The 12,960-nt window shown below is 44.7% G+C and overlaps 1 protein-coding gene across 2 annotated transcripts in view; it reads left to right on the forward strand.

Moving 5' to 3' along the window:
- GUF1 (GUF1 homolog, GTPase) overlaps positions 1–12,960 on the forward strand; it is a 47,658-nt gene that overhangs the window by 17,959 nt on the left and 16,739 nt on the right. Inside the window, exons 1-4 of one of the 2 annotated variants that reach the window (XM_025201782.1) lie at positions 290–491; positions 3,410–3,549; positions 10,636–10,759; positions 11,123–11,255. In XM_025201782.1, the coding sequence (XP_025057567.1) occupies positions 3,444–3,549; positions 10,636–10,759; positions 11,123–11,255 (363 nt within the window). In that variant the 5' untranslated portion in view covers positions 290–491; positions 3,410–3,443. Of the gene's footprint in view, positions 1–289; positions 492–3,409; positions 3,550–10,635; positions 10,760–11,122; positions 11,256–12,960 lie in introns of those variants that run through there. The other variant, XM_006021735.3, reaches the window with a different exon arrangement.

Here is a 12,960-nt window from a genome sequence, read left to right on the forward strand (position 1 = left end):
TCCTCCAACCCCTTATAGCCTCACCCTTGCCACCGGCGTAATATCAAAGCCTGAACATAAACTCGAGCCTCCTGGCTATAACTCAAACATAAAGCCTCCTGGCTAAACCATGGTGCTCAAACCTCTCAGAGCTGCCATCCTTCTCTCAGCTAGAGCAGTTCTGGCATTACTTGCCTCCTAGCTCCAGGAGCTCCTGCCCCTCTGGCTGCTGGCAGAGAACTCCTAGCCTGGCCTCCTCCCTGGGCTTTATAAGGGCCAGGCCCTGCCTCCTACAGGCCAGCTGACTCACGTTAGCTGCCCTGGTAACCCGCAGCTGTGCTTATTATGTTCTGCCAGGGCGCTCTCTCCCTGGCAGTTTCTACTCCCTAGGAGCAGGCACCGAGGTGCCCTGCGACAAAAGCGTTCAAGAAAGTTTGGACAGATGTTCTCTGGAGAGATGGGGGAGACAGCAAACTTGTCCGTTGGCGTGGCGTTGCATCAGATCAAGCATTGTAAATTCGAAACTGATGTCATAAAGTTGAAACAGGATGTCAATTTATAAACGTTATAAGTGTGAAACGTAACTCAAAATGTTGTAAGTTGAGGACTGCTTGTATTTTGAATCCAGTTCTTAACGAGAAGTCATATCATATGCAGCATTCCCCTAGCATATCAGTAGAGGTGCACCAATACATGGGTCTGATATTGGATCAGCACCAACATAAAGAAAATTGGTTGTATTGGAAATTGGTCTGATGTGGCCAATAATTTGGCCAATAAATGCCCATGCATGCGTGCAGCTGCAGCACAGCAAGCAGGCAGCAAGGAGCACAGCCTAGGAGCTTGGAGAGCTATGTACAGCTGGTAAGTCTGTTGTGCTGGAAGTGGAGGCAGGAGGGAAGGAGTGGGGGGGGGCAGATCAACACCCCCCGTGGTGAGGGTGGGAGTGGGGCAGGGGCTGGGGCAAGCAGGTGCTGCTCAGCTGGGGCAGGGCGGGGTGCGGGACGGAGCTGCAGCTTGGTCAGGGAGTGTGGGGTGGAGGGTGCAGCTCCTGCTACTGCGTGCACCCCGGGAGGGTGTGTGTGGGGGGTGGGGGGGGCATGTGCCCCTGGATCTGCATGTGGAGGGGGGCTGGGCCGGGACTGCCCTCAGGGTGGGCAACAGCAGCGCTGGGGGGATGGGGTGTGCAAAATTTGGGGTGGCTGCAGCCGCTGCCCTCCCTGAGTGCCCGGCCCAGCCCCTTCTGGGAAGAGCCTGGTGCAGCCTTGGCCTCAGCCCACAGCTGCAGCCTGCCCTGCTCCATCCTGTGCAGATCCAGGGGGCACATGCCCCCCATGTCCTCCCAAGATGCATGCAGTGGCACGAGTCATGCCCCCCAGATGAGCTGTGGTTCTTTCCCCTCTCTTCCCTCCCCTGGCTGGGCAGCGCTTGCCCCAACCCCACTTCCTCACTGCAGGGGCCTTGATCTGCCCCCCTCATGCCCCTTTCCTCCCCCCGCCCCTTCCACCACAACAGACTTACCAGCTGCACGCAGCTATATCGGAAATCAGCTTGGTATGGGCCAATATGCCTCCTTAAAAATCGGTATCGGCCCCAAAAATCTCTATTGGTGCACCCCTACGTATCAGGTATATGCAACCTCCTACCTTTTCTGTTGGGACCCATCTTTACAGTGTCAGCAGGCAGACAAAGGATTGAACGAGTTTGGAGACTGAATAACCATTTCATCTGTAGATCTAGCCTTTTCTCAGCTTGACTGAGGCACATTGATAAATTATACCAGGTTCTAATTGTGTAGTTGCTGTTCATGTTCTTTAGCTGAAAGGATAGACTTGAGGTGGGAATTTCTAAAATGTCAACGTTTCATAGGAGTTCAAGACTCCATTGACTTTCAACGTGATTTATTGTCCTAAATCACTTAGCCACCTTTGGGAAATTTCACCCCCTTTCTAAAAAAGCTGTCTACCTAATACCTTTAATGAGGAGTACATTCATAAACATTTAGTTTGAAGTAAGTGAAGCCTTTACTCTTTCCTTCAGAAAAACTTTATAACTGAATTTGATATAACTGCCATCAAGGCAGCTAACCTTTGAAACAGAGTAACATTAATAAAGCTGTCAGAACAAAATGAAATAAAGACTCTTCTAAGATCAGGAAGGCTGATTTATATGTAAAATGCAATGTGGTGCTATCCTTTGGGAGGAATTAAGAATGTCCTTGGAAATTTTGCTGTTTGAATCTCAGTCCGTTTGGATGAAAGCATGAGATGACAGTAAAGGGTGTTTGGTTCAAGGGACGTTACAGACTTTTTTTTACTGTATTGGCATCTAATTGAACTGGAGACAGGAAAGGAAATGGATGTTTTAGGATATCCATAGTAAAGGCGCTCTCTCCCCTTCAAAGAGGAAAATATTTTCTTAAAAGACAATTAGAGCTAAATGAACAGTCTATCAGTCTGTACCATTTAATTGTTGTTTAAGTTCTTACCAAATTGTGCATTAGTGTTTTTTTGTTTCCAATGTTATTTTCCAATTCCTTTCTATCTAAATTTTCTGTGGGCATGTCTCATTTGGGCACATAGTGTTTGTCTTTCATGCTGAACAGGTAGTCTCAGTTGCCCTGCCTGATAGGCATGTCTTTCTGCTTCATTTTCTAGTTTACCCATAGGACCTACCTTAGGAAAGAGTTGTAGTCAGGCTCTTATTACAATTCTACCTATTGAGATGGAAAGCTCTTAATCTTTTTTTAATGGTCTGCACCTATAGGTGCTATCAGGAACCAGTTCCTTTCTGCAAGTGTCAGGAAAATTCTGTAGACAGAATAGAAACATAAATAGACAAACAATTTCTGAAACATCTTCAGCCAAGTGCTGGTTTGGCTTTTCTCAGAGGTTCTCATGGAAGCTGAAGGCCAAAATAACTGCTTCTTTCACTGTGCAGTTGAATTTTTAATTATACACCTTGTATTCCCATGTTAGCAACAGGGTAGGGTGGTGATCCATCCCCGTCAACCAACAAGGTTGTTTACAAGGACTGCAGAGAGTCATTTCTACTTGTCAGAGACAGGTTCTGCTAGTATCTCAAACTGACCATGTGGGGTCTGACATCTCTTCTGGCTTCCCTATTTTAGATGTTAAAAGAGTGTTCTTGTCCTTGTCTTTACATAGGAAATTGGATACGGCTGGAAATCCAAAAAAACTAAAAGGAACATTTAATTTCTAAGTGTAACTGAAATTTAACTGCCAAGTCACAAGATTCATTCCTGAAGCGTCTGTTGCAGTAAACAAACAACTGAGCAGCAATATTAGACTGATTTGGGAGTTATGGAGAGAACATGCTTGGATTTTGGAGGGAATAACTGCCAGGGGAGAAAAACTTTAATGTTATTAAGGCATAGTAAAAATTTCCATATAATACCAATTTTATTTAGGTATGCTGGACAGGTGGGCTATTTGATTGCTGGGATGAAAGAAGTCACAGAAGCCCAAATAGGGGACACGCTGTATTCGCATAAGGAGCCGGTGGAGCCCTTGCCTGGTTTTAAATTGGCGAAACCAATGGTCTTTGCAGGTGAGCAGCACACTGATTCAAAAACTGGAAACAGTTTTGTATTTCCTGCAAAAGTAAAAGAGCTACTCGGGCAGTGAAGAATAAAACAACGTGCATATAAGTTACAGGTTTTGAAGAATATTGCAGTAGCCAGGTGCTGCTCTAGAACAGCATGCAGTATGGCCTTGAATAGTTTTAAGAGTAACAAGGATTAGTGGTTGCTTTAAAATTAATTTGAGACTGACACTATTTTTACTTGAGGATGGTTAGCTTTGTTCACTCGGGGTTTTCAACATATAGATACATAGAACTTGAAGAATTGCATCACCCATTTGGACTTATTTCAACTGATAAGCTTATGTCTACTATTTATTATGAAGCATTTTCTCTGGGAAAGGGCTTTTATCTGCTACCATCACTTACTTCACAGTATCTTTAAAGGCAAAAGGTACTAAAACTAGTTCTTTACTTTCCAAGATTAAAATTGTATTTAAATACATTATAAGCATATAAGGCCATTGATATGTTAGGTATGGGGTTTTCAACCTTTTAAAATAAATGTACCCCCAGCAGCCCCCTTTTAATAAATGTATCCCTAGGGGAGGGGGGAGGGGTGGCACACGGCCAGCTGTCAGGTGGGGGGGAAGGGCAATGGTGAGCAGTTGGATGTGGAACTGGTGGGGGGGTGGCAGGGAAGGGTGACGGTGGAGCAGTGGCAGCATGACGTCTGTATGGCCCTGCTCTCACTCCACCCTGGCCCTGCTCCTGTGAGGCGGTGGTGCTCTGTCCCCGGTTGACAACCCCTGTGTTAGGCATTTATCTGTTGCTGTAGTAGTTTGGGAGGCAACATTTCTGTCTGCAGAGGATGGGGAAAGGTGATTTCTAGGCCCCTTCTGTGGCAGAAATGCCACTGTCGGTGCCCCTCTCCAGAGATCTGTCTGTGCCAGCCTGAGAGGCTGCTGTTGAATCCCTCAGGGCGGGGATCTCCCACCTTGTCTGCATGACAAAAGCCTGGCGCGATGCTCTGGTCACCTGGGCAGGGGGGAAAGGCCCGGCCCTGCGCGCGGAGAAGGGGAGCCATTAGCCATGCGGTCATCCAGGTGTATCTGAACCTGGCTCTCTCCTCATCACCGCATGCTGCAAGAGTGCCCTGCCTCCAGAGGAAACAACAACCACCTCTGGATGATGCGAGTGAGTAAGCTACTAGAGATCCAATTAGATATTTAGCTTCAGTAACTCAGATGCGTGTTCAAACGGCTACCTCAGCCACCCTGGTTTGCTCTATGGGATTCCTTTGATATTCCTGTAATATTTCTATGATACTGCTCTACCTTTTACCCTGTTTCCACCCTACCCCCTGTAATCAATAAAGTTCTCCTTGTGACCGGTGTGGGAGACTTATTGAGGGGTGGGTCTAAATTATGCCGAGGAGGCCCCTTAGGTCTGTGGACTAAGGGAGACTTTCCTAAATAGCCTCTGACTTGGGGAAGTGCCCCAAGTGCTTGTATTGGGTCTAGCACCCATTGGACGATCAGGCCTGTGTTTTCCAAGGTGCGCAGAGCCAGAAGGGAGTCCAGAGCCTTGGATGGTGGCAGCAGGAACCCCAGGCTAGCGGGTGTGCTCTAGGGAAGGGGTCGGCTGGACGTGAGGGACCCTAAGGGAGGCACTCGGAGCCTGGAAGGTGGTCGGGCGTAGGGAGGTGGGCTGCTCAACGCAGGAGCGCCCCCTACTGGCCCGCCACACGGTTGCTGTAGTAGTTTGGGAGGCAACATTTCTGTCTACAGAGGATGGGGAAAGGTGATTTCTAGGCCCCTTCTACATGTTACATTTCTATCCTGATTAGCTTTGGGTGGGCTGCTGGGTACAGGGTTTAAAGTCCACAGTGGGGGAAGCCCTTTGACTTCCCTGTACCTAGCAGCCCAGCTAGAACTGCCAGGTGTGGGGCTTAAAAGTCTCCTGAAGGGGAAACCGCTAATCCGCCAGAACTGCTGTGCCTTGGTTTTTGACAGTCAGCTGATTGCCTGTCTGGGCAGCGTCAGGTGACCTCGACTTATCAAAGTCTAGGCCAGGGCTGATCAACTGATTGTCAGCTCTGACCCTGGGACCTCACTGAAGCCCGTTCGCATCACCACTGGTTCCTGGGCCAGAACTGACAATCAGCTGATTGACCCCAGTTCAGTTTGCCAGGCCCAGGATTATGATCTAAGCTCCCCTTGTATTGGCAACTAGTAATGGCATGACTGGGATCTTATCCATAGTCCCAACAGCCATGACCCCTGCCATGCATTTGTGGCATGGTAGGAGGCGTGACTGTTGGGCGTGCATGGGGCACCTTGCCATGGCGGCATGGAGCTCCCAGTGGTGATACAAGCCTCACCGTCTGGTCCCACTCTGCCCTGCTGTGCTGGGTCTTGCCTACTGGGCTGTGGAAGCTCTGGGGGGGAGGGCAGTAGGGCAGGGAGTCTGAGCCTACAGCAGGCACCCTGCATCTGTGCCCTCCTCTCCTCCCCTGCCCCCCCCCCCCATAAGCTCCGCTCTGGCTGTGCCACTGGTGGGGAGAGGGAGCTGGGCTAAGCCTTCCACTCTGCCTCAGCAGCCGCTGCCTCCTATGGGTGGTAGCCGGGGCTCGGGCACTATTGTGGGGGGCAGGGGGGTCCGGACCCAGGTCCATGGCCCCATAGCCCTGGCAGCTGGGGTCCCCCTCTGGGACAGCTGTGGGGTGGGAATGGAAGGGCTGGGGGCTTGTGACTTGGGAGTGAGGGTCCTGGACCTGTGTCCTAGTGGGTGAAGGTGACAGGAGGAGCTCTGATTTTTTCCATGGTAAAACCCCCTGAAATTAAATACCAAAATGTATAGGTACTTAGAATTTATTTTATTATAGTGATTGAGGCACTGGTAGGCTTCCAGATTAATTTAAAATTGTAAATATATGAATAAAACACTGGGTGTATGCACACATTCGTGCGACACAGTGCTGGGCGCTTTTTGCATGGATTGGTATAAATGGTGAAATGTGTGTCAGTGCTGAGAAAATGGTGGCAGTGCATTTTTGAACTAAAACACATTGAAGGTGCTTTAGTTTCAAAGCGTACCACTGCTATTTTTTTAGTGCCGATGTGCATTTTGCTGGAGAGGGCCAGTCTGTCTATGTGTGTGCTGTGCATTCCACAAAGTGGGGAGCCAGGTTGCCTGTACTATCTGCTGCAGGTGTGACATGCATAGCTGGGAGCAGTGTGGGGGTGCTATTTGCGCAGTGGGGGGAAGCAAGTTGACCATACTGCACGGTGGGATGCCCATGTGATGTGTGTGACTGGGAAGCTGGGTTGTGTGTGCTGCCGGGGGTGGTGCCCCCTGGGTATATGGTCTGCTGTGTGTGGTCTCCCAGTTGGGCAGCCCTGAAATATACATATACAGAGTTCAGATTTAATAGGTGTTCAGAGCAAGTGATTGCTGTATTGAATTCTCCTTTCAAATATTTCCTGTAATGGTCTTATTTGGAAAATATATAGCAGATACTTATGACTTGATTGAATTTGGTCCTTACATGGTTGCATGGAAGTGAAGAGAGAGAGGTCATGAACAGTACACAGTGACTTCTGCTGTTTATCACTGTGTTCTGTAACTTGTGAAGCACGACCTAGTATGGCCATCAGTTTGGGACCAGCACATAAGGGAAAGATGTTAAACTTTGCCAAGTGGTGGAGTAGTGTGTGCTGCCTACAAATAGGGGACTGAATGCCTCCTGGAGTTCCCATGATGGAGCTTACTGATGCAGAGTAATCCATGCCATCTCCAGTAGATAACTGCATCATAAGGACTCAGTAGAGTCCATAATGCCAGTTGTTCAGGCTGTTGCTTTTTGGCAATTGTATTTATTTTTCCTGCATTTCATTTCTGATGATTCAAAACTGCATGTTTCTTTGTTTTTGTGCACTGGACTCTTTTTTTTGGAAGGGGCATCTTGCAGAAGGGCAGTGATTCTGCTTGTCTGTGTATTTTTCATGGACTTCCAGATTATTAGTAGTTTTTATTTAATCTGGTTTGAATTTTAACTTTTTTTCATCAGACTTGTTTTAGGGTTTCAGTTAGATAGACAATTGAAGTGTGTTCATATGCCAGCAAATTAAAGATCTTCTTGATCCACTCCTCTCAGTACCTCCTAACTTCCCATCCTGTACAGACATTTTAAAGAATGAGGTGCTTCCTGGTTTGATTAAGAATGTGTAGAACAGAAAAGATAATTACATAGGAAAGCTGGGGAATAAAGGAAAACTGGGTACACTGAAACAACTTTTCAGAGTGAGATTCGAAGTTTATGGAAAGCATATAAACTGCTTCTCCAGAAAAAAAAAAGAATATTATAACCAGCAATGGGATAAATTGAGGTTGGCAATTATTGCTAAAGATAGTACAACTTTCTGGCTACTTGTATCAAAGGGAACAGCTAATTTTAATTATAACATTGAAAATAATATTACTGCAGACAATTGGGTAGAATATTTTTTTCAATCAGGTTACTTCTGTGGAACAAATAAGTAGTAATAAACCCCTCACTGATGCAATTAAGTATCGGGTAACAAAGGATCAAATAGCATATTTCCTCAAAGTACAACAGAAGAATAAAGCCCCAGTTCCAGATAGAATACCAGTGGAAGTTTACATTGATAATATCAAATGGTGGACTTAGATCCTGGAAAAATGGTATAACTATAATTGAGTTGGGCCAAATCCCAGATTCCTGGAAAGGGAGTTTTATTGTACCTATTTTCAAGAAAGGCTTAAAAGATAAGCCAGAATCTTATCGCCCTATAAGTTTGATAGACGTTTCAGTTAAAATTTGATCCCTGCAGCTCCTGCCCTTGCCTCCAGGATGTTATGGAGCCTTGCAGCCAGATGATGTTACTACTTGCCAGCAGGAAACTGATCTGTTTATATGGGTGGCCAGAGATCTAAAATGGCTGCTGCAGTCAAGCACCTGCTGGCTGCTTGGCTCTGGTCTTAAAGTGACAGGCACCAACAGTGCCCTGTCACACATGGGTAAAAGGGGAAAGCATATTACGTGAACATCAGATCGGATTCAGGGATGCATGTTCCCTTATTGATAACATATTTATTCTTCAATTTTTGTGACATAAGTATGCGCAAATCAATACTGTATATTGCATTTGTAGACTTGTCAAGAGCTTTTGACCGTAAGATAGAAGTAAACTTTGGGAGAAATTGATAAATTATGGAATTGACCCTTCCCTTTTGCATTTGTTGATAGAATATTGCAAAGATACATGGGCCCAAGTTAAGTGGGGCTTGAAGGGTGAATTTACACAAATTCACATCAAAAAGGGGTTAGACAAGGATGTATTTTGGCCCCTTTGTTGTTTAATCTTTACATGAATGACATTATTGGAAATATGCAGGATGCACATTTTCATCCCCCAAAACTATTAACAACCCCAGTCCCTATTTTAATGTATGCAGATGACACTGTTATACTGTCAAAAACTCCTATTGGATTACAGAGAGCAATTACAACTTTTGAGCATCTTTGTGGACAAAGTAACTTAAAGATAAATTATGCTAAATCCAAAATAATGTATTGGGGAAGTTGTTTGATAAAATATCAGTGGAATATAGGGGGGAACCAAACTTGAAGTTGTCAAAACCTATAGGTATTTGGGTGTGTTATTCACAGCTTCTCCCTCATGGAAACATCATATTCAGTCAATTAAAACTGAGGCAGCCCAATCGGCCGTGGCTATAAAGAAATTTTTTGAAACCACAGCAGGACAATCAGTCCAAGCTCCTATATCAGCATATAAAGCCAAAGTTACCTCTCAGATCTTATATGGTGCTGAAGTATGGGGTTATGCCAATAGTAATGATGTAGACGTACCTGAGAACAAATTTCTTAGCGCTCTTCTGGCTTTTCCTCCCTTAACTCCTGTATCTTTTTTGAGATTAGAGATGGGAATGGATTCTATTTTAACTAATATTATTATTAGAATGGTGGGATTTTGGTTTAAAATCCTGCCCCTTTTACCAGCTTGTCTCCTTAAATTATGCTACATAGAAGATATTAATAATCCCCCTCCTCTCCAATCACCCTGGTTAGCTTTTCTTTCCCGTACTTTTGCACTTTCTAGATGAGATACTATCTCAAAGATAATGAAAGATTTTTTTCCCTAGAAAAGGTTCGGGTTTTCCAGAGGATGCGAGATATTGCCAGGCAGAATGATTTTGCAGTGGCTAGGGCTACTTGTATTGTCCCTTTTATATACACTGTGGAAGTTGGACTGGGGGGAGAAAGGTATTTACAGTTGGATCTCAATAATAAATGTTGATCCTCTTTGACTAGATTAAGGACCAGACAGATGCCCACAGCTGTTCTGGCTGGACATAGATTTTCCATACCAACGGCTAAACGATGTTGCCCAGTCTGTCTAGGAGTTTTGAAAGATACTATCCATTATGTTTTAGAATGCTCTTTATATAATGACATAAGGGGAACCTATTTATTACCATTCTTGCAGAAATTGATACATTTTTTCAAACAGAGATAAGTTAATCTGGCTTTTACAGCAAACACCAAATTTAGTAAACTGCCTTGTAATTTTTGGTTATAAGGCTAAGGCGATTAGCGTTAAATATCCTTTATTACTGATATGAGTGATGCATTTTAACATTAGACTTGATTTTATTGTGTCAGTTGTGGATCTATGTACAACAATATTGTAGGTTCATGTCTTTATTTATACTATATTTATATTAATAATGTTTTTATGTTGGGCTTTATTTTTAGTATAATATTTGTAGTTTGGTTACTTTGTTCGAATTTATTTATATTATAGTCGTATGTGTATTATGTCATTTTTGGGGGCGTGGCATTTAGCCAGAATCCTTAATAAATTCTGTTCTTTTGAAATATTTCCACGTAAAACATTTCCTTTAAGGTGAATTGGATTTTAAATCCATTTCCCTATTTGTTATGTTATATAGGAGCTACGACTAAAAGATATGTTTCAGCCTGTTGAGATATAGTTAAATGGTTTAGATTAATAAAGTGAGGTTTGCAATGGCCTTTTTGTGAACGGTGTGACTTTGTTTTGACAGGAATGTATCCAATTGCCCAATCAGAATATAATAACCTGAAAAGTGCTGTAGAAAAACTGACATTAAATGATTCCAGTGTAACTGTTCATCGCGATAGTAGTGTTGCCTTAGGAGCTGGATGGAGGTGAGGATTATTTTGTTACACACATTTTAACTTTAGGAACTATTTTATAAATGAGCATTAAAAATTGTAAATGATTGATAAAAATGGCATTAGTCTTTTATTTCTGGGAACTTTCATTTTGGTCTTATGATTTAGAATTTAAAGTGTTTGATATATTCCTACTCTACATTTGTGCACAGCACGTTTGTCCAGTTTAGCAGTCCTTGTTCAAGAAAAATCATATTGAACAATTTTCAGTTTCATATTTCACTTTATCGAGGTTGTCTTTATTGCACTTAAGGGTGCTGAATCAGTTAGGTAGTCCCTAGCACTATCTTCATAATAAGTAATACAGTACACACATTTAGTAATATTTTTTTTCAGGTTGGGGTTCCTTGGTCTTCTACATATGGAAGTTTTTAACCAGCGCTTAGAGCAAGAATATAATGCATCTGTCATTTTGACTGCACCGACTGTTCCATATAAAGCTGTTCTTTCCTCAGCGAAACTGATAAAGGTACCATAATAGTTATTTATTGGAGCTTGAAATGAACTGTTTCTAAGAAACAGTCGAATCCCCAGTGCTTAGATTTTTTCCACTTTCCATTTAAGGCCGCTTTCCTCTCAGGAAACTTGAGTTGAGTGATTCTCAATGAGGGGCTGCCCCGAGATGCTTTGAGGGTGATGTAGAAGGTATAGAGAGAGAAACAGGAAAGGGCAAGCTCCAGCTGTCCCTGCTTGTCTGCTTCCCCACCCCCCAATGCCTAGGCCCTCTGCAAGGAGGGTAAACACTGCAATACATACTTTCATTATTGAAATGGGACACTGTTACTAGCTGAAAATTTGCCATTTCCAGCTGATAAGTAGGGGACTACCCAACTTGAGGTGGCCAGCTGATTTCACTGGGAGATTGTGGGGCTAGCCACCATTTTCGTGGGCTGACCATGCTGGGGCCCCTCCCCCACCCCCCCATGCCTCTGGCTGAGGGGACCTGATGGCCCTGCCCCTCATCACTGATTGGTTGCAAGGGCTGTCCTTCATACAGCCCTGCCTCTTGCCACTGATTGGTGGAGAGGGGCAGAGCCACATGACAGGCAACCCTCTCAGCCAGTCAGTGGTGAGGGGCAGGCAGGGACAGTAGTCATGTTGGACTCCCCTTTGTGCCAGCAGCCCCCTCCCCACTTCTAAACCCTCCCCCCAGCAGGTTGCTGTGCGGTTGGGTCGCAACAGCATGAGGACTGTAGGCTTCCTCTGGAAATCAAGCATTTTATTTTCATTGTTTTGTTTTTTTTGTGTGTGGGGGGATTTTGCAGGCCTTGCCTGTTTTTTTTGCAGGCAATGCTGGATTTCACAAAATCTACAAAATCGCTATTTTGGTAGGTCCCTAATAATAACATAGTGATTACTGTAAGTCTGTATTGGGGATGGCAAGTAACTGCTGACAAATGCATCTTTCATCTCTCCTGTTCCCTGTTTTCTGTATCCCTTTTTTTTTTTTGATGAATTGTTATTAAACCTTTAAATAAAGGTGACTAATTGCTTAACTTTTCATTTGAAAGAAGTTAGGGTTCCTACGCAGACAAGATGTCTGATAGAAACCCACAAAAACAAGGAACCATAACATTAAGTCACTGAGCAGTATATTCCATTTTCAAGTACATTTTGCTTATATCACTATTACTGTTACTGTACACGGCAAGCATATGCTACAACCTTAGTTCTGTTATAGCAAATACCAGTCATCCATCACCCTTTTTGCTCTCTGCCAAACTATACGCTCATTATATAAAATCATAGGCAGGGCTGTTACTAGGGGGGCGTGAATGAGGACAACCACCCTGGGCCCTGCGCTTTGGGGGGGCGTCCAGAGTGGGACAGAGCAGTGGCAGTGCGGACCTGGGCGGAGTGGAGGCTTTGCATATAGCCGCTCACTTCCCCCCCCTGCCCCCGCCACCAGCTTCTTCAGGTCCAGGGCCCGGATTGGAGTAGGGGCAGGGCCCCACAAGGGCTGATTTGCCCTGGGCCCCACACCCTGCTTGGGTCAACTCTGATCATAGGAAAGGGACCTTAAGGATCATCTAGTCCAACCCTCTGCACATATGTAGTAAGCACCATTGTAAAGCATCCCAGACCATGGTGCTTACTACATATCTGAATCCTATCCAGAAATGCTCTCTGGCACATATGCATGTGCCAATGGAACTGACATTCACAATTTTTGC

Source organism: Alligator sinensis, unplaced genomic scaffold (assembly GCF_000455745.1).
Source record: "Alligator sinensis unplaced genomic scaffold, ASM45574v1 scaffold247_1, whole genome shotgun sequence".
In the NCBI taxonomy this organism is placed as follows: Eukaryota; Metazoa; Chordata; order Crocodylia; family Alligatoridae; genus Alligator; species Alligator sinensis.